Source organism: Rhododendron vialii, chromosome 10a (genome assembly GCF_030253575.1).
Source record: "Rhododendron vialii isolate Sample 1 chromosome 10a, ASM3025357v1".
Taxonomy (NCBI): domain Eukaryota; kingdom Viridiplantae; phylum Streptophyta; class Magnoliopsida; order Ericales; family Ericaceae; genus Rhododendron; species Rhododendron vialii.
The window spans coordinates 33835001-33857155 of NC_080566.1; the positions used below are offsets into that span (position 1 = coordinate 33835001).

Sequence of the window (22155 nt, forward strand, 5' to 3'; positions counted from 1 at the left end):
AAAGAGAAATTCTAATCAACATTGTACGGCCCAAACTAGTACCACATATATATGAAATTGAAATTTGGAAGAAAAGTTAAGTTCTTTCACTTTCCATGTTTTCCTCTCATTTCACTTTCTATGTTTCTTTAACCTTTTTTTTTGTAAGTTTCCAGACAATGCGGTCCCCAACTTAAATCTTTGGCTCCACAAATTATTCTATTTTCTTTTATCCTCTTTGGCCCACAAATGAAAGATGGAATTTTTGTGTACCAGTAAAGTTAGATATGAGGAACTGCCATGCTAGCTTAGATGGTAAGTTCACCCCTCCCTCAATGGAGGCAGGGGTTTGAGCCCCGCGAGGAGCGTGGGTGGAGTTCTGGGCTATAAACAGCCTCTGGACCCTCTGTGAACTAATATACTAACTCTTCCAATCCCGTTGATGTAAAAAATAAGAAGAAGAAGTTAGATATAAGGGGCTAGGATATGTTTATCTACTACTATTTATACGGACATAGACGCAGCAACACTTCAATTGTTCTTATTGACTCATGTTTTATTTTACTGGTTAGTGGTGGGATTTTTGTGTACCAACAATTAATCATGGACAAGATTAGGATTTTATATTTATCGGGTTTGGCAATTGATATTGGAAAGACCTCTCGATTGGACACATGTGAAGATCGTGGCAATACATCCTAAGCTCGATCCATCAAAAATATTTTGTCCATCGCTTCATTGAAACTTAACTAGTCAATAGGACTATGTAATTCTAATTAGTTTTGCTAATGTATTATATATGGTTCAATTAAGAATCCTACTTTAGGATAATGAGTTGATTATAATGATTTCCACAACATATGGAGCCAAAAGACATTAGCTACATTTGGAAAACTCCATTTTCGTTTACACATGGTGGTACCCACAAACAAGATTCAACTTCAAGATTATTATATTAATAAAAGACTAGAGGCAATAAATAAATGTAAAAGTGAAGAAGGAATTCAGGTTGATTTACCCGGTTCCAGCAAAGAAGGCAAGAGGTATCATCATCTCCCAGCCATTAATATTCATGCTGCATAAAAAGACAAAATAAATACGCTTATACACGTCAAGACAAAATTTACTTGGTCGATGAAAACAATAATAAGTTGTGGGCCTATGGGCCTATAGTCTCGAAGATGATCTAAGAATGTGGCTTGGCTTAGTTTGTTTAGTAAACAAATCGAATTCGAATATAATTTTTTTGCTTGTTTTGTAGAATGGGTCGAGACCTCAAGTTAGCCGCAACCCGACTCATGTAGATAAGCTCGTTTTGTATGTTTGGGATCGAACTCAAGCCTGCCTCGGAGATCCTAAAGCTCAATCCAGCTCAGCTCAACTCGGCTAGCTCATCTTCTGTATACGTATTTTGGCTCCATAGCTTTACTATTAAACTTTATTAGGCTTTATTCGTTTTAGGGTTTCAAAAGTCCTGCGCACGGTTTTAATAAATTTTCTCTATTTATCTCTCTTCATTGTAATGATGAAAGTACCAGAAATGAACAAGCTAGAGATATCTACTAACCATATGGACAAAGCATCCACAACAACTTCTGCATTCTTCAAGTTTCCGGTCATCAATATCAGAATTCTGTAATACCAATTCTCCAAATTGATTTAAGAAATCAATAGACAAAAAAAAAAAAAAAAGGCCAAAAGAATTAATTAATTAATGTTGGTATAGGGTGACACAGGCTGAAAAAATATGCACATTTGAGAGACAAATTTGGGCATAACATTATTAATTTATTATGTCCTCAAAGATATTGCATGATCATGTCTCAAGATTCGTACCTATTTGTGAGCTTGTGGAATATATTTAAATTACTACTCTATTGTTTTAATTTGAAGCATTTCCGTTGCACCAGAAAAAAATATAGATGAGATTGAGAGAGAGAGACCGCGTAGCAAAGCATGACCTCAGAAGCAACCGGGAGTTTGACAAACTCCCAAAGACCGGAAAACGCCTCGATAGAAAATCCAGTCGAGGTAAGAGGACACCCACCACAAACAGTATAACCAAACAACCCCAAAACCAAAACCCACCATGAGAAATTCAAAGTAACCGCCACCCCCACCACGTCAAGCTTCAATCTATACACAAACAACCAGCTCACCACGGCGTGCACCACCAGCGCCGCTAGAGAAACCCACGCAATCGCGGCCATCTTCTGCTGACTCTGCAGAAATCTTTTTTTTTTTATTCGGCACAAAAGAATTATTAACTAGAAACACAAAGTACGACTTAGAGTGGTTTTGTGTTATAAAGATCTCTTTTTCATTTGTTTTTAATGTACTTTTCTAAGTTAATTGATTTCAGGATAAGAATTTTTAAAAATGCCTAAAAATTGATGTTTTTTGGTTTTTTAGATTTAAGCCAGATTATGTTTCTTTTTAAAAAATGTAAAAAAATAATAATTTTTGAGTTCTTGACTTTTTTTTTAATCAAAAAGAGAAATCTAGCATGACCCAAAAAATCCAAATTTTTCGTACTTTTGCCTTTTCTGTTTCTTTTCATCGAAACGAATCATCCCATCAAGAAAGTCTTTTCACCATAACATTAACAAGAGATTGCAAAGAAAGAAACCGACACCACAGTTAAAAAAATATACGTGTGGTATTTTTTGGCTCCAAATGCTAAGAACAGTTTGTGGAAACATCCTGTTCTTCGCCATCTTTACTCGAGTAATCAGCTTCCCTCGAGCATCTACAATCGCCAGCTGCATATCCTTCAGGCTAATTTGATAGCCTTTCTCCAATAGTTGGCCAAAACTTAGAACGTTAGTCTTTATGTCTGGAACATAGTAGACATTGGAGATGAATGCATGATCTCCATTCTTCCTTTTGATTATAATATCACCTCTCCCTCGAACTAGGACTTTAGAGAGGTCGCTGAAAGAGATATCTCCCTGAACCTTTTCATCAAGTTCAGTAAAAAGCTGTCTTGAGTCGGTCATATGATTACTGGCTCCAAAATCAAGAAACCATATACCTTGATCCTGCTCGGTAGGACTGTGTGCCATGAGACTCATTGAATCTCCTTCTACTGGCTCTTTGTCTACAAAGTTGGGTGTTTCGCCAACTCTGATGCTGGTCGTCCTCGGCACTCGTTGCTGTAGTGGCCATACTTTTCACAATTGTAACATTGAACGTTACTTTTGTCAACGTTCGAACAGTTATTGTAACCGCCTATTCTACCTTGTCCTCCTCCTCTTGGATTATGGCCTTGTTGTCCTTGTCCACCTCCTTTTGGAGCATGGTTTCATTGTCCTCGACCACTTCCTCTTGGAGCATGATTTTGATTCCCTCCTCTAAAGAGTCCTCTGCCACCTCTACCTCTGGAATTTGAATTTCCAAAGCCTCTTCCATGGGAACCAAAGCCTCGTCCCCTCTGAGATGTCCCCCCTTGCTCGTGCCTTCCTTCATTGAGGGATAACTTCGTCTATAGAGCCTGTTCCAGGACTCTATCATTGTCTCTGTGCAACTTCTGTTCGTGGGCTTGCAGCGAACCCATGAGCTCATCAATAGACATGGTTGAAACGTCTTTAACTTCTTCTAAAGTAACAACGATGAAGTTGAATCTACGATCCAAAGATCGCAAGATCTTTTTTATCACTCTCGTGTCGGTGAGAGCTTCGCCATTTCTCCTCATTTGATTTGCCACACCATGATTCGAGCATAATGCTCAGAAATAGATTCTGAGGATTTCATTCATAAAGACTCGAATTCACCTCATAGGGTTTGAAGGCGAATCCTCTTTACTTTGTCAGCACCTCTGTAGGCCTTCTGCAGCATCTCCCAAATTTCTTTGGAAGTTTTGGCGGAAGCGATGATCTCAAATGTGGCTTCATCAAGTCCTTGCTAGAGGATGGACTTGGCTTTGCAATCCTTCTTTCGCTCGGCACGGAGCATAGTCTTATGTTCCTCCTTTAAAACTGTTTCAGCTTCTTTTGAGGCGGGTTCCTCGTAACCTTCTTCTACCACCTCCATAACATCTTGAGCACCCAGCAGTGCTCTCATTTGGATGAACCAATTATCATAATTGTCCTTAGTGAGCTTTGGAATAACAGCTTGGGATGTTTCGTTAGCCATTGAACTTGAAAAAATGATGGAAATACGTCTGGCGAGGATTGAACTGTAATCTCTCAAACTTTAGGGACCAATCTAAAATTTCTCAAAACTTCCGATTTGAAAGATAACAGATACAACAGCGACCTAAAGTGTAGTTAGGGCTGTTGGAATTGTGTTCCAGCTGCACTAGATTATCTCCTCTTTCTGCAACCTTACTTATTAGGCCACACTTGAATGCTCTTTGTGGACCAGCTATTTATGGGAAATAGCAACTTGTCTACCACCAAGGTGGTAGCCCACTTGGTGGGAGTCACCACCTCTCTTTAATAACTGCGTAGGTTCAAGTTCCGGGAGGCACATGTGTGCATGTATTCCGTGGTGTCATTAATATGCTTTGATTCGAACCCATAGTTGGATTGAAGAGGGGGATTTCTCGTTGCTGTGCATCAGGTGGTGCCGTGGTGACGGTCCGTCCTCCCGGATGGTAGCTATGGCTTGAACCGGACAGTCCACGGCGGGTCGAGACCCCCTATGGTCACGCACAGGTAGGAGTTGCTACGTTGGTCGCTCTCTCTCACCCTTTTCGATTATCAAAAAAAAAATAGCAACTTGCCTCGTGGGGTAGTAAATGGGATCAGACCACCTCTTGGATTTTTCCGAGAACAGGAGGTGATTTTGATTTGCTTTCACACAAGAAGAAAAAAACAATTTGCTTCTTGTTCTTCTCGCCTTATATCTGAAGCGAGAATTGCACTACCGGATTTGATGGGGACGCGTCGTATTGCTCGTTTCCCAGATACAAATCTCCAGGTAATGCTCGTTTCCCAGAGACAAATCTCCAGGTAATGTCGAACTGGTGGTTCGATTTTTCCAGTGGTGTGGAGCGACGTGTGTGACTTCACCGCCAATCAATTGAGCACGTTCTAGGTGGTGTTGGTATCATCTTGGCGAGGAGGTCTTGATTCGATGCTCAAAACTTGGTTTTGACCGAATCAATTTCTGGGCAGCAACAAAGAAAAAGCAGAATCTGTTTGTTTTTCTTTTCGCCGGAAAGTCGTCGCCGGAGTTGCTGGGCGTTGTTTGGGTGATCGAGAGGACTTCACTCTTGCACTAAAAAATTTGATTTTTGAGAGAGCTATTTTCTGGTTGAAAAATAGTAGGCCTAAGGTATGTTTCTTTCTGTGAGAGAATTTTTCGGATAAGAGCCTAGGGCTCTGATACCAATTTGTTGGGTGGAGGAGTATTTTTCAGACACTGATTGTGAATGAACTCGACAAGAGAATTGAACACACAAACTCACAATTTTGTACTTCACTCGATATGAAAAAAAACATACAAGGAGGAGGAAATTTTCTGTTTCTCTCTCTATCTTTCTGATTCTCTTACTCCACTCATACTTTTACAATCAGATTACAAGTTTATATATAGGTAGAACCATAAGAAAAAACAAGAATGAGATAGTCTCTCATTTATTGCAAATATCAAAATATATCACGGAAGCGTGAAAGTCTTCGTCCACATTTTTCTTCTCCCAAATCTGATGTTGATTTCTCTTCCACTTGCAAGCCTCCAATGGTACAGTTCACTCACTTTTTTTTTCTCAAGCTTATCTTTCAACAAATTCTGCATGAAACACATTACAAATCAGTACATATTGAGCGTATGATCATTCTGATGTGAGAACTTTAAGAATCTAATTCCATAGTTCAGCATTTGGATCGGGCGCCAACATCCCTCCCTCAATTTGACAATTGATTTTCACTGACATTGGTAAATATTCCCTATGAAAAGATCTACTCGTGAACATTTTTTTCTTTCACTTATCTTGACAATGGAAAATGCAATCAGACCGAAATTGAGTTTATAATGAACGATATGAATTTTCGTGTTTTTTTAAACTAATTTCAGTCCAAGTACCATTGCTCTTTGTCTAAAAATAGACGGTTGCAATTATTATGTCCTATTTGCCCACTTATTCACATGCGCGGTCGCTTTCTCGGCCTGCAATCGTAAAATAAACCATCAAAACAATAAAAACTGGAGTAAAAAAAAAAACTGATACCATCTGAATGTCAATTACCTCTTTTTCCCAGTCACATCTCATGGTGATGATGGCCAATATCAAAGTTTGTACTGCTGTTCCTCCAAAAATCATTCCAGCCCATATTCCCTGATTATATTATTAATCTTCAACCATTCAAATTTTCCAAAAAACTATAGTATCGGATATTGAGATAGTCCTAGAGTTGAGCAGACAAACCGTCGGATCTTGAATCTAGTACTAACCAATTCAAACTGGCTAACTTGGTTTTGCTTGGCCCATGTTTAGCAAGTGAAAAACCACTTGATCCATAGATTTATGCCCAAAGTTACGGTTTTCAAACCAATCCGAATTGCAACTAAGGCTCTGTTCGTTTTAACTGAAAATGCATGTTTTCCTTGACAATGGTTTCCAATTTTTCTGTGTTCTGCTCGAAATTGGATCATTCAAGTTTTTTTGAGTGGTAAAATAGTGCCAATTTTCTTTTGGTTCAAAATTTTGCTAAAAACAACTTCCTGATAGTGAAGGATACATACCATGACTCCTTGGTCGAAAACCCATCCCATTAGAAACCCGAGTGGCACTCCGATAAGATAATAGCAACCTAGGTTTATATAAGCAACGTATGCTTGCCATCCAGATCCAATAGCCACCCCTATCAATATTTGACATTGACAGAGTTTAACACCAAATTATGACAAATCTACGCAAGGCAAAAAATGAGAACAAATTGGACACAGCTTCTCTGCAATTCAATCTGCACCAAGAAATGAACCATTGGTTCACCACAAGTCATGTCTCGATGGTCTTAGTTGTACCACAAAATCTATTTAGTTGTTTAACTTATTTTTTGTTTTCAATGCTTTTCGTTGAGACAAATTAAAAACCAAAAAAACTACATGTTAAAGACGGCCAAACTCCAACTTGAAGGTGTCTCATCCAAAGGAATTTACACCCAAATTTTTTATTTAGAAAAAAAATGAGGAATTAAGAAGATATTTGCCTGAGAGAACTGGTTGGACACTGTTGAGGAGAACAGTGAAGGCCAAAAGGACAGAGAGCTTGTTTACTGCTTCCAATACAGTCTTACTAGAGGAGAAAATTAAGGCAATTTCGTTGTGGAAGATCATAATGAAAATCCAGAAAAAGAGACCAATCACTGCAGATGTCGTCACCGAGACCATGGTTGCTAATTTGGCCCCTTTTCCATTCCCTGCTCCTAGCTCATTTGCAACCCTAACTCTGCAACACCATCGCAAATATTTTTTAGTACCAAGTCATGAAAATTTAGTAGTACAATAGTAAATTTTGGTGTGCCGGTAGAAAATAAGGTGTAGTAGTATAGTTCATGAAATTAAGCTATATCAATGAAAAACTATTGGAGAAAGGAGAGTGGAGTTCAGAGTTCGACGGCATCAGATGTGAACTTTAGGTGTCAGGAGAAAGGAGAAAGAGGCCTTCGGCTCGACGACATCCATTGTGCACTGTAGGTGTCCGGAGAAAGGAGATCAGGAGTTCGACTCCTCTTTCAAGATTGATACTAATATAACTATTCTAACAATCCTGACTTTCGTTGATAAAAAAAAATGAATAACCCATTTAATCTACCATTTAAAATCTTTTAGAGATGAGTTAAATTGGCCGGTGAGGACCAATAATAAGTCTCCTCGTACATAAGGCCGGATCAGGTCAATATTGACTTTTCTGAATGAGGTCATAACACATCGATGGTACTATATAAGACACTCGTAAATGAGATTTATTTCAACGTATTTCACGCAACCTTGGTCCTTAAAATCCAAGGGGACGACGGAATTGGATTAAGACGAACTCCCTTCCGTATCACATGGTCTTCAAAACTATAAATACTCGGCTTATTTACTTTTTTGGTCCCCAAAGTATTTTCGTCGTGTCACTTTGATCCCCAATATTTCAATTGTAAATATTGCATCCCCAACGTATCAATTTTGTGTTTAAATGGTCCCTGGAGGTCACAGCGTTCATTTCCTCCGTAAAAATGAAGGGCAAACTTGGTATTTCACCACCCCATAGCTTTATTTTCTTTTTTGGCCCCCAAAATATTTCCGCCGTGCCATTTTGGTCCCCAATGTACCAATTGTAAACTTCGTATTTCCCCAGCTACTGCAACACCCCTTCCATCTTATGTTACATGGAGATAGGTGCACATATCGGGTGCAAGTGCATATCTAAGAGTCGGATACCTAAAATTCAAAAATTGGAAATACGTGGATATGGAGCTAGATTTAGACACATGTGCAGAGATACGTTAAATAACTTTTTTTTGAAATATTGTTTTATATTTGTAAATTTCCATAACAAGATAGATAATTTTATGTATGAAAAATCCAAAATACATTTTATTCCTTTGTTTTGTCATCAAAGTATAATAAAAGCCCATCAAAAGGCTAATGAAGGCCCATTTATTTTACAGGATTGATACGCCCACCACATTTTTGTCCACCGTATGTCATGTGGGACCCACTTTCGAGCCCCACAAAAATACAGAAAAATAAGTACTTATTTTTTAAAAAGGTAATTTCAAAAAGGTAATTTCAAACTCAAAAATAATGTGTTTATGTAAATATTTTTTTTAGCAATATAGATTTTGTTTGATAGATCTCATTGAGATCTTTTGAACGATGCAAAAAAAATAAAAACAAAAAATTATTTTTTATTTACATTATTTTTAAATTTAAAAATGTAAAACAAGTTGCTTATTTTTTAAGAAGGTTTATAGAGCGATGGCCAAAACCCAACTTTACAACCCTAAAGAAATAAAACAAACCCTAAAGCCCACAAATAAAATAAACCCTAATTGAAAAGGAGGAAAAAAAACAGCGCAGTAGAAGAACGTCGTTCTACAACGACTGCGGCGACGATTTTTTTTTTGCCGGGTCCCGTACTTATCCTGCACTTGTGTTGTGTCGTGTCGACAGGAGTACTTTGTCAAAACTCACAGATCTGTGTATCCTAGTCTCCACCACCCCTTACCTCCACATCAGTCCTTCCACCACTCCTGACTGACAATTGGTATAATATTGGGGACCAAAATGGCACGGAGGAAATACTTTGGGGACCAAAGTGGCACGGCGGAAATACTTTGGGGACCAAAAAAAGAAAATAAAGCTATGGGGGTGGTGAAATACCAAATTTGCCCTTCATTTTAACGGAGGGAATGAACAGCGTGACCTCCAGGGACCATTTAAACACAAAATTGATACGTTGGGGATGCAATGTTTACAATTGGAATATTGGGGACCAAAGTGGCACGACGGAAATACTTTGGGGACCAAAAAAGTAAATAAACCATAAATACTCCCCTCGATCAAGCACCGAAAAAAGAATACTCTCTCAAAATTTGGGTTGGGCCGGAGTGCTAGCGAGCGGGTGTGCATCCCTACCTCAACCTCAAATAATCAATTCCACACATGATGTGCAAAAGAATAATAGTGGCCATCAATTTCGACTAGCCCCAAAAGAGAAATTCTAATCAATATTGTACTGAAAAGTGGAAGAAAAGTACTCCTAGTTCTTTCACTTTCTATGTTTTTTTTTCTCTCATATCACTTTTTATGTTTCTTAATCCTTCCATAAGTTTCCAAACAAACGCTGAGAGATAGTGAGATGCGGTCCCTCACTCAAATCTTTGGCTCACTGTGGGTTCCCCGACCAGAATGCTTGAGAGTCGCTACTCGGATTTTTGAAATGGATTATCCGAGAAACCGAGAGTTTGTTTGAAAGAAAAAAGCTTTTGGCCTAACGAAAACGTTGAGACTTTGAGTCCGGGAGCCACGTTTTGAATGAGAAAAGTTTTGTTGAAAAACACCTCATTCCCGGTCGGAACCGGTCTTTACTTGACATTTTTAAAGGGGAAACTTTTGAAATATCTTTCGGAAGATTAAACTTTTAATAAGCAAATAGGGGAAAGGGACATGAGATTGAATATATCACGTTGGCTTGCTTGTGGTGCTTACTGTACAGTTGATGATAAATGGAAGATATGCAAGAATGGAATGACAAGATGACAACAAACTGCCTTGATCACAAACCAAACCGCATGGTGTATCATACTATCACGCACGGTTTGCTGATAAACCTCGAGGTGTACCACCTCACTATCAGTCCACTATTATTGCCTAGAACCTCGCACGGTGTACTAGCTACAACGTGCAATGTTCCTTAAAACATCGTACTTTGGTTTGGCTCTTCACTCATTTCAGAATGTCTTTGTATTTTCAAATAGAAGCAAATCATGAACTCAGGCATCTTTCTTGTTATCTTTGTTGAAAAACAGTTTGTAAATCCCCATTTGATGCACTTGATCATTCAGGATGATCAAGAAAGCTTCTTTTGGAAAATAGAGCATGACTTTTAGATATGGTCTCATTCTAAGATACACCTGCAATGGTATCTAAGCAATAATAACAGACTCAGCAATGAGTGGATATGATCAAGACAGTCAGAATAGATAAACAATGAACTTTAAAATACCGTACGATATATCACACTACATCGTGCGGTGTATTATAACACCGCACGGTGTTACAATAGTTGTTTTAGTTTCTGAAAAATGATTTTTTAAGTCAGCACTTAACAAAAAGGGTCAATTGTGACTGCAGAAAGTCCCCTTAGGGTCAAGGCTGAGCTTGGCCCAAGAAAACTTGCCTTTACCTTCTGTTTTGAGCTTGAACATGGATTTGTGTGGATGGTTTATGAGCTTGGAGTTTTGGAGTGGTGGAGTTCCAAAACTAATAGTGTATTAAGCTTTGGAAGTGAGGGGGAATGAAATGTTTTTAGAGAGAGAGAATGTCACGATAATTTTCTCAAGACTTAGAGGCAGTGAGTGTAAGGATGGGAATTCAAGAAGCAAGGGCCCTTTTTCTCTAAGAGGAGGGGTGTATTTATAGGCAAAGGCCAAGGATTCTCAATGCAAATGGGGAAGGCATCTTCTAGGCCAATTTTTATTCCATGCCAAGCCGTTTTAGCTGTGGCTCAAGTGAGCGTGACCGATAGCTTTCTGAGCTAGTCAGAATTTTTCCTTAAATGTCGTGCGGTGTACCTCATGACCTCGTGCGGTGTAATGAATTTCATTACATCGTGCGGTGTGGAAGTGTCCTGTGCGGTATTCCAGGGAGGAGCTTGAGCTTTTTGTAACGCCCCGATTTCAAATAACTATCGAAGGCAATAATTACTATTTAAGGAAAAGTTTGCTTTATTAATAACTAAAACAGATAATTCGACACAAAAAGAAAATTGCTTATTACAACTGAATGTGGAAATACTAAATTTGACAGTGGTATTAAAACTCAGTCTCCATCTCTGCATTCATCTCTAGATAGTATTGCCCTCCTTCAGGGTCCTGAGTCTCCACCTAATTTTCTATAAAATCTGACACGAATGCCAAACAATCCGTGCCTGAGTGAAAGAGTTCACCCTGTAGTATAATCCAACCCAATCACCCTCCTTACATTACAGCTAGCAGGTAACAATATATTATCAATGCAGAAAGGTAAAATAGAAGTAGTTCACATAAACTTATTCGTTACTGCAAATCACCTAACAACAAAAGAAAGCTAGTCATACCCGGCTCATAACTAGGGTTCGTCTACCTTAATCACCACATCAAAATCACCACTAGACTCCCACCAGTTCTACCATCACAAAACATCATTGGACCACTCGCCAGGTTTTATCATCGCAAAATATCACTGGACCACCTGCCAGATTTTATCATCACAAAACATCTTTGGACTATCCGCCAGGTTTTATCATTATAAAATATCACTGGATCAGCCGCCATATTTTATCATCGCAAAACGTCACTGGACCACTCGCCAGGTTTTATCATCACAAAATATCACTTGACCACCTACCAGGTTTTATCATCACAAAACATCTCTGGTCTATCCGCCAGGTTTTATCAAGTAGAAAACATCTTTGGACTGCCCGCCAGGTTTTATCATCACAAAACATCACTGGACTACTCGCCAGGTTTTAAATCATCACTGGACAACCCGCCAGTTTTAAATCACATCACTGGACTACCCGTCAGTTTTAAATCACTTCACACAATCCTCTTGCAGGCATCTTCTAACATCTCTTTCTCCCAAATAACCATTGCCTAGTAACGTCTAGGTGAAATCCTACTCATAAATCACCTTATGTCTCTAGGGTCCAATCTACCATAATAAATCAAGAGTCGGAGAAATAAACAAGTAATTAAAAGTGATAATTGAAATAAATAATAAGCGGGACAATCACGTAACTTTTTATAAATGGGCCGTTGTCCTTTATCTTGTATGGCCAATAAGTTAATATTAATACAAGAAATTTTATCTAATAAAAAAATCTAAATCTAGGCTTGTATTAGTTTATTTTAAGAAATTAGATTGATTAATACTATAAGAAATACATTAACAGATAAAAATATTAGAATAATTAATATGACCTTAATTGGAGTCCTAACAGTCCTACGTATCATGTTCGGGTATCAAAAATAGGGTCCAGAGGGTCTCGAGGTTATTATAAATAAAGATATTACCGAAAATTACTGAAAGTAAAATAATTAGGTAATAAATAATCTAATAAATAAAATATGTTAAGGTTAACAAAGTTTTATCTTAGGAGTGTAAAGAGTCAAAAAAAAAAATATTCGGGCATTAATAGCATGGTTTATAAGGTTGCAAAGTTGTTTCAATTGAAATACTTGTAAAATAAATAATAAATAGATAATTAAATTAAAAAAATTGATATTGACAAGATATCATCTTAGAGGTGTGAGAAGTCTATGAAAAATAGTTCGGCTGTCAAAAATGTTGTTCGGAATGTCACAAAGTCGTTTCGAACAATTTTTCATAAAATCGAACCAAGTTCGCAGTGGGAGAGCTGGCTGCAAGGTTTGACCCAGTAAACCTTGTAGTGGGAACTTCCACTGCCATGTTTTCTCTGGACTTTGTGGCCGCGATGTTAAAACTATTTTTTTTTTGTTCGTTTGCTTTTGATGCATGGGACTACGGGGGGGACTATGGTTAGGCTTAAAACACTTAAATATACTTAGAGAATGGTTGAATAGGATTATAATACCTTGGTTTGATCGAATTGGATTGAAATCGAAACTTTGGAGTTTGAGGAAGATGACTTCGGGTTTGGCCGAGGGGGGACCTTGAGACCAAATTGAATGTTGTTTGGTGATGCTTGGGGTTGTGGGAAGTGATTGGAATGGTTGAATTGGATTTCGGTTGGGTCTAGGTACAAAACCCACTTTTCTCTCTCTTTCTTTCTCTCTCTAAAACTCCATGGAATGTGGAGAGTATTGTGATATGCCCGTGGGTCAATGGAATAGGATATTTATAGGTGAATTTGGAAGGAAAGGATAAAATTGAATTTAATGAAGTTTGGTTCATGGGACTAGGAATGGACGAATTAGAACTGTTTTTGGGGCTAGAGAGGAAGTAAGGAATGGATATGAACAAATTGAATTTTGGATTATGCTTGGTGATGAAGAAATTTCCGGTTTTGGGCAATGGGAGATGAACTTGGTTTTTCTTGGAGGGAAAGGAAGAGATGGAGTTATGGCTGGAGAGAGAGGGAGTTCTTGGAGAGAGAGAGAGAGGTTGCATGAGGGAGGGAGAGAGGTACGGGAAATGCATGCATGCATGTGCGTAGAAAAAAAATGCGTGCAGGTGTGTGTGTGTGTGTGTGTGTATATATATGGAGTCGGTTTTACCCACACAAAATTTAATACAATTTTTGACACAAGATCTCAGCCAGTTATTTCAATGGCTGAGATTAGAACACACTCTCTCCTCCTTCTCCATCTCCTCACCTAATCCCTCCCTCTCTTCTTCCCCACCACACACCAGACCTTTCTCCGACAACTCCAGCCGGTTCCTCCATTTTCGACGACTCCTTTACTCTCTCTTTCTCTCTAGACTCCCCCTGCTTTTGGAGAAAAAAATAAACGAAAAAAGGAAAAAGCAAAGCCACCATCAGCGGCAATCGGAGAAGCCCTGATTGGTTCGAAATTCTCGACCGATTTCGAAAATTAAAAACCCAGAAAAGAGTGGTCGCCGTGTCCGTTTCTGACATTCAGTTGTGTTCGTCGGCGAGTTTTTTGAGTTTATTTTGAGTTTTCCTTGTTTCGCCGTCGCCGGATCCGCCTTGAACATAGTCGCCATCGCCAAATCTGATTTTATTTTAAGTTTTTCTCGTTTCGACGGATTTGGCAGATTCATTAGGGTGTATTGGTTAGTTGTTTTGCTCAATAACTTTTTTTTTAAAATATTTTTGTGGTGGCTGTTAGTGATGGTTGTTAATATCACATTGTATTTTTTTATTTGTTTTGTTTATTATAGATTCTTTTGTCTGCTTTGGGATCTTGTTTGTTTAATTGTTTTGGAGTTTGAATGGTTGTCGTGGGGAATGGAGGAGGAAGATTGGTGTTGTCTACAGGGGAAACGTGCATACCGGATATGGGATCGCCGGAAATGGAGGAGCCAGCTGCTGGAGTTGTCTAAGAAAGGGGGGAAGAAGAGAGGGAGGGATTAGGTGAGGAGATGGAGAAGGAGGAGAGAGTGTGTTCTAATCTCAGCCATTGAAATAAATGAATGAGATCTTGTGTCAAAAATTGTGTTAAATTTTGTGTGGGTAGAACCATATATATATATATGGTTCATAAGATATATATATATATATATATATATATATATATATATATTATGAAAAAAAATAATAGTATTAATGCTACTATTATTACTATTTAAAAAAAAATATGGTCGAAAATTCGGGTCGTTACAATTTTGGGCTTTTTAGGTTTTGCTAGGCTTTTGGGTTGTAGGAGTCCACATTCAAACTCTCGAAGGTTTTGTTTCCTTTATTTCATCATCGGAAAATTTAAAGAATATTAGAGGTCCGGATTGGAGTGTCTACACCCACAAATTATTCTACTATTTTTTCTTGGGATACTTAAAGAATCATCCTCAGAACTCACTTTCTTTAAGTTTTCATCCTGCTCAATTTTGACACTAGGATGAAAACATAAGCATGAAAAAAGGGCGTGATGAATTCTTACGTGGCATGGATAAAGATGATGGATATTTAAATATTCCTTGATCTTAATACACGGAACATGGCTAAATTACTATAAAAGAAAAAAGAAATAACATGACATACTCAAACCGTTACATGGTTAAATGGTTAAATTTACCATGACATTATATGGTTAAATTACCATGACGATTACAACGTGAATATGATAAATATCCCATTATTCGAACAAATATTTCGTAGTAAACGGTTCAAATATGGTTAAATTACCATCAAAATAGGTTATCGTGATCAGCACTTCATGGTTAAATTACCATGTCGATTTTAACATTTCATGATGATTCATATACCGATAGGAACCCAACTTTCAAAAAAATCCATCTCGTTACAAGGAAAAATAATGCCTATTTAATTTCCAAGAAAATGAACTCAACATTGACAATACCAATCGGAAACCCACAAGGATGTGGAGATCGTGGATGCTCTGAAATCGTGCAGATCGTGGACTCCGTCTTTGTTGCCATCTTCATCATCGCAATCGAGTTTGGACAATGGCCATCGAGCTCGAGTTCAGACGTTTGACGTCGGTCATCGATAGACTTGCAACCAATAGTGGCAGCGAAGGCGACAAAATCGATGGTGGCTTTCCAGTCGGCGTCTCCGTCTTCCTCCTGCTATTGTTGCTGCCAACACCGCTACTCCGCCGATATGGATACAACGTACAGGGACATGGATGCGAGCGACGAGGACATCGATGTGGGGTGAAGTGCATGCGTTGATTTTCTTCATTGAACGTCGAAATGATGGAGAACTGGTTGTGTTGTCTTCTTCTCCATCTTTTCCATCATTTTGTATTATATTGAACAACTATGGAGGATTTGAAACGGGTCTTGGTAGGAGGAAGCGACGGCAGTGGAACACGTTCGTATGGTTTATGGATAGGAGGATGGCAAGAATAATGGAGGAGGATGGCGAGAATGATGGAGTTGGATTGTGGGTTATGGGACCAATCCCATGAATTAGGTGCAGATTAGGTGCATGTTCTAGTAATGGAGATATGGATCCATTTGTTGCCGAATTTTTTTGCAGTAAATTATATCTCATAATTACCGTTGGGTCCTCCAACTTTAGGATTCCATCCCAAAATTCAATGCATATATATGGTATTAAGTTTTCACGGAAATAATGAAAAAGGGCATTTCCGGAATTAAAAAAGAGTGAGGATGAAAATATAAGTGTCAAAATTGAGCAGGATAAAAACTTAAAGAAAGTGAGTTCTGAGGATGATTCTTGAAGTATCCATAAGATCAATGAAAAATATGACTCTTTGTTGTCTGGTTGGCCAACTCGAAAAATGAAGAAGACATGCAAAGATGTGGTCAACTTATCATGTCATATTCCTAATAAAAAAAATTTCCTTAAATACATTCCATGATAAAAAATAAAAATAAAAAGGTATCAATCATATTTAAATTATCAAATCAAATTTCACTGAATTAGGAAAATAATCCAATCCAATCCCACTAAATTGGGAAAACAATTCAATCCAATCCTACAAAATTAGGGAAAAGCAATATAACATAGTATATGTATATCATAGGGAAAATGGTAAGATAGATAATTCACACACTAAGAGGATGAAAACATAAGCATGAAAAAAAGGGCGGGATGAATTCTTGCATGGCATGGATAAAAATGATGAATATTTAATTTAAATATTCCTTTGTTCTTTTATCCTCTTTGGCCCACAAATGAAAAATGGTCTTCTTATATAGTAGTATATTCCAGCAAATTTAGCTACTATATATCAGGGCCAGGGGTTAGAGCATGTACACCAACAAAAGGTATTTTACCTACACAATAATCTACTTTTTTTATTTTACCTACTCAAATCTCTCTTAACCCCACATCAATTCTCTTTATTATACCTCTTTATCATTATTAAATATAAAAAAAAAAAGAGACAAAGAGAGTGTTAGAGAGAGAATGAGGGAGTGGTAAGAAGGAGAGAGAAGAAGAATAATATTTTAAGGTTTTGCTAATGAATAGTAGCTCGGTAGAAATGGAGAGCATTTTTTCAAAAGGGAAAATACCTTCCAGTTCTCCGAGCCTGCTGCAAACTGTTTTGAAGGCTTCAACTAGGTAAAATGGCTGTAAAGGTGGCTTTTGCTAGCCTGGTGTACATGCCCTTAGGATATGTTTATCTACTGGAGTACTATTTCTACGCACAAAAATGCACCCAACAATTCAATCGTTCTTATCGACTCATGTTCTATTTTACTTGTTAATTATGAAATTTTTGTGTACAAACAATTATGGACAGAATTAGAATTTTGTATTTATCGGGTTCGGCAATTAATATTGGAAAGACCTCTCAATTTAACACGTGTGAAGATCGTGGCAATACGTACAAAGCTCCCTAATCAAAAACATATTTAGTCCATAGGTTAAGTGAAACTTAACAAATCAATAGGACAATGTAATTCCAATTTTACTAGTTCAATTAAGAATCCTAATTTAGGATAATGAGTTGATTACAATGACGTCCACAACACGTCGAGCCAAAAGACATTAGCAACATTTGAAAAATTACATTTTCTTTTACACATGGTGGTAGGGCTGTAAAGGTACCAAGCAGCTCACAAGCTCGACTCGGCTCGTTAACGCTCGGCTCACTTGTTTACTAAACGGGTCGAGCTCCAACTAGAGTTTTCGGCTTGTTTAGTAAATGCACTGAGCTCGGTTCGTTCAACAAAAGCTCGACTTGATAAAAACAACTCGGCTCGATTAAAGAAGCTCGTTTAGTAAATGACTAAGTTCGACTCGAGCTCAAGATTTTAGCTCATTAGTAAATAAGCTGAGCTCGAGCTCAACAAAACTCGGCTCGTTTACACTCTTTTGATGGTGGTGCCCACAAACAAGATTCAACTTCAAGATTGTTATTAATAAAAGACGAGGCAATAAATAAACATAAAATTGAAGAAAGAAAGGTTGATACCCAGTTCCAGCAAGGAAGGCAAGAGGAATCATCATCTCCCAACCATTAATATTCATGCTGCATAAAAAGAAAAAGAAAAAAAATACGTTTATATACACGTCTAAACAAAATGAACTTGGTCGAATTTGTGGGCATGTCAAATGAAAAAAATACTCTCTCCGTCCCTAAATAAGTGTCTGGCGCGCAAAATTAGGCCTTAAAAAATATGCATGTTTTTTATTAAAAAATTTAATTTTTTTCACAATCTAATAAAACTCATTGCTATCTATTGATTTGTGAAAAAAATTTGATTTTTTTAAAGAAACAAATGCATCTTTTTAAAGGCCTAGGTTTGCGCGTCGGACAATTATTTAAGTACGAAGGGAGTAATAAGTTGTGGGCCTATAGTCCAAGTAATGTATAGTCTTGAAGATGATTGAATTTGGCTTGGCTAAGTTCGCATAGCAAACAAATTGAGCTTAAACTTTATTTTTTGCTCGTTAAGTAAACGGGTCAAGAGCTCAAGTTATAATTAGTTGCAACTTGGCTCATGTAGATAAGCTCGTTTTGTATGTTTGGGATCGAACTCGAGCCTACCTCAAAGATTCTAAAGCTCAGTTCCTCTCAGTTCGGTTAATTCATCTTATGTATACCCTAGCTTCCTCTACATCTAAATAGGGATTGGGAAATGGTGTTGTGCAGTAGTGTGCGCAGCATCATGTTGAGCACTTCTGAGCCGTCGGATCGTGCATCCGACGACTTAGATCTCATATCAACAACCAACGATCGAGAGCCGTTCAATGTCGGGATGAGATCCGAGCCTTTTGATGTACGATCCGACGGTTCAAAGATGCACAACACCAATCCAAAGTACATCTAAATAGGCCTTTGCTAGCTTGCCTTTTTCTTCTTATGATTTTGCAGGAGAGAGAGAGAGAGAGAGAGAGACAGAGAGAGAGAGTGTGTTGTACGGAGTACAAAGTCCACAATTCTAGAGTGGAGATGCAAAAAGGTCACAATCAATGATGGTTAGACTTGTAAATTTCGTGGGATCTTTCGGGCAAAGTATTATGTTTTGGAGCAAATTTATGAAATACTCCTCCAAACTACACTTGCTCTAAGCCATAGGGGTATTTTGGAACTTAGTGGAGTCAGGTAACTCCCCTTGCCCTATACTGGGTCCGCCCATGGCTTTACTATTAAATTTTATTAGGTTTTATTCGTTTTGGGATCTCAAAATTCTTGGCTACGATTTCCAATAAATTTCTTCTATCAATCTCTCTTCACTCTAATGACAAAAATACTAGTAATGAACAAGCTAGAGATATATACTAACCATATGGACAAAGCATCCACAGCAACTTCTACATTCTTTAGGTTTCCAGTCATCAATATTAGAATTCTGTAGTACCAATTCTCCAAACTGATTTAAGAAATCAATAGAAAAAAAAAAAGCCAAAAGAATTAATTAATTAATATTGGTATAGCACCACACAGGCTTAAAAATATGCACATTTGAGAGACATTCGTACCTATTCGCGAGCTTGTGAATATGTTTAAATTACTACTCTTCATTGTTTTAATTTGAAGCATTTCCATTGCACCGGAAAAAAAAATATAGGGTTAAGATTGAGAGAGAGAGTACCAAAGCATGACCCCGGAAGCAACCGAGAGTTTGACAAACTCCCAAAGATCGGAAAACGCCTCGATAGAAAACCCGGTCCAAGTAAGAGGGCACCCACCACAAACAGTGTAACCAAACAACCCCAAAACCAAAACCCACCATGAGATATTCGAAGTAACCACCACCCCCACCACGTCAAGCTTCAACCTATACACAAACAACCAGCTCACCACGACGTGCACCACCAGCGACGCTAGGGAAACCCACACCATCGCGGCCATCTTCAACTGACTCTGCAGAAATCTTTTTTTTTTGAATTGGCACAGAAGAATTATTAACTGGAAACACAAAGTACAGCGACTTAGAGTGGTTTTCGGTTAGAAAGATCTCTTTTTCATTTGTTTTTAATGTACTTTTCCTACCATGGACTTTTCTAAGTTAATGATTTCAAGAGAAGAATTTTTAAAAAAAAAAGCCAAAAAAATTGATGTTTCTGGTTTTTAATTAGATTTAAGCCAGATTTTGTTTCTTTTTGAAAAATGTTAAAAATAATAATTTTGGAGTTTTTGGCATTTTTTTTATCAAAAAGAGAAAAATCTAGCATGACCCCAAAAAATCCGAGTTTTTTGTTCTTACTTTTGTCTTTTCTGATTCTTTTCATTGAAACGAATCATCCCATCAAGAAAGTCTTTTCACCACAAAGTTCACAAGAAAACACAAAGAAAGAAAGCGAAAAAAGAAAAAAATGTGTAGAAACCTGTGGAGGGGGAATTGGAAGGCGTAGCTGAAGTGGAGTGGAATCATCCATAGGGAAACAATGCCCGATAGCTCGGCGATACCAGAGGGTTGGCCGAGGAGTTTTAGGATCGGAGAAGCGAAGAGGTAGAGAGGGAGTAAGAGGATGCAGCAGATGAATAGGACGATCCATGAGCGTTGCAGGTATATGCCCAACATGTGGTATTTTTTGGCCCCGAATGCTTGACCGCATAGTGTTTCCAATGCACTTGCCATCCCCAGCTGCTCATAGTCCAAACCAACACCACATTAAAAAGAAAAAGAAAAAGAAAAATGAACACCGGAAAATATTTAGAAATAGAACTGCACGTTTTTAGGCCAAAAAAAGTGGTAATTAAGAAACACAATTGTATTTTTAATTAAATTCGTCTTTGTATAATGGACGACGATTATATACAACTCCAGAGATAAACTTTTGGAGCAATAACACTACAGTGAAATCATATCACTAATGATGTCTAATCGAGTTGATTTTTTCACAAAAAATAATGCAATACGAGCATTCTAGATTGAATGTAGGCTGAGTCCGTTGCGTGAGAACAACTGCTCTTTTTTGTTGAATCTTAAAACTTAATTTACAAAATAGAACATGGGTGATTCCTTGTCATACTAATAGTACATTGAAAATTGAGTGATTTTATCAAGCACTTATTGGTATTCAATTGAGCTGTTGTTTTTGTTTTTTGTTTTTTAGGGAGAGTTAACATATGATGTTCTAAGAGATAAACCGTTTATCAAAAAAAAAAGATCAATAAAAAAGAGATGAACCGTTTATCGCAATAATAAAACCGGGAACTCTTCAAAAACTGCAAACAAGGGAGTGAAGGAGTACCAAAAGGCCGAAGTTGAAGCCAACGACGACGTTACTAGCAATGGAGACCGCGGCGAGCTCATGGTCGCCGAGGTGGCCGGCGAACGCTTGAGTAATGACGAACATGGAGTAGGTGGTGAGGCGGCTTAACATAGAAGGTCCCACTATGTGCCACAACATCTTCGATTCAATCCACACCCTCTGCGCAAGATCAAGATCATGATCATCATTTCTGTCTCCGTATTTCGATCGGATGAGGGCGGATGAGTAGTCTAACAAGGGTTGTTTAGCTTCCTCCACCGCTGCTACTGCTGCCGCCGCGGCCTTCCCTTTGCTCGGCATCTTAATTTTTGGGCTAGTTTTGGTACGTAGGAGGAGTTGTTTTGGTAGCTCGGTGGAGAGGTGGAGAAGATAGGACTTTAGATTGTTTGTGGTACAAAAAAAATTAATGAGCATTCATTCCATTGGCTTGTGATGTATTTATGAGGAATGATATAAAAAAGGACAAACAATTCAGTCTATCCGCGCTGGACTTCGCTTCAGTTTTAATTGGGTTTCCTTGTATGGACGGATGAAATTGATCTTTCGAAGTACTTCCACTGTTTCGATTTGTTTGTTCAATTTGAGAAATCCAATTTACTAAGGGGACATAATCATTACACTTTGAAAACTAAATTTTTCACAAATACCCTTCAATTCAAAATGTATTTGTCACATCAACTTAAGGAAGAGAGAAGGGTAAATGAGTA

The 22155-nt window shown here is 38.0% G+C and overlaps 1 protein-coding gene and 1 long non-coding RNA gene across 4 annotated transcripts in view; one reads left to right on the top strand and one right to left on the bottom strand.

Moving 5' to 3' along the window:
• Positions 1-21763, bottom strand: part of LOC131302378 (protein DETOXIFICATION 27-like) — a 60796-nt gene extending 39033 nt beyond the window's left edge. For 2 of the 3 annotated variants that reach the window (XM_058328954.1, XM_058328953.1), the window contains exons 1-9: positions 21428-21763; positions 20558-20817; positions 19822-20103; positions 19513-19599; positions 18198-18254; positions 7137-7375; positions 6670-6788; positions 6173-6262; positions 5992-6093 (exon numbers count right to left, since the gene is read on the bottom strand). In XM_058328954.1, the coding sequence (XP_058184937.1) occupies positions 6046-6093; positions 6173-6262; positions 6670-6788; positions 7137-7375; positions 18198-18254; positions 19513-19599; positions 19822-20103; positions 20558-20817; positions 21428-21748 (1503 nt within the window). In that variant the 5' untranslated portion in view covers positions 21749-21763 and the 3' untranslated portion in view covers positions 5992-6045. Of the gene's footprint in view, positions 1-5986; positions 6094-6172; positions 6263-6669; positions 6789-7136; positions 7376-18197; positions 18255-19512; positions 19600-19821; positions 20104-20557; positions 20818-21427 lie in introns of those variants that run through there. The other variant, XM_058328955.1, reaches the window with a different exon arrangement.
• On the top strand, positions 4698-5608 carry LOC131302381 (uncharacterized). Its single transcript, XR_009191720.1, has 2 exons — positions 4698-4870; positions 4903-5608. It is a non-coding gene; the product is annotated as an uncharacterized LOC131302381 (long non-coding RNA).
• Positions 21764-22155: the final 392 nt, after the last annotated feature.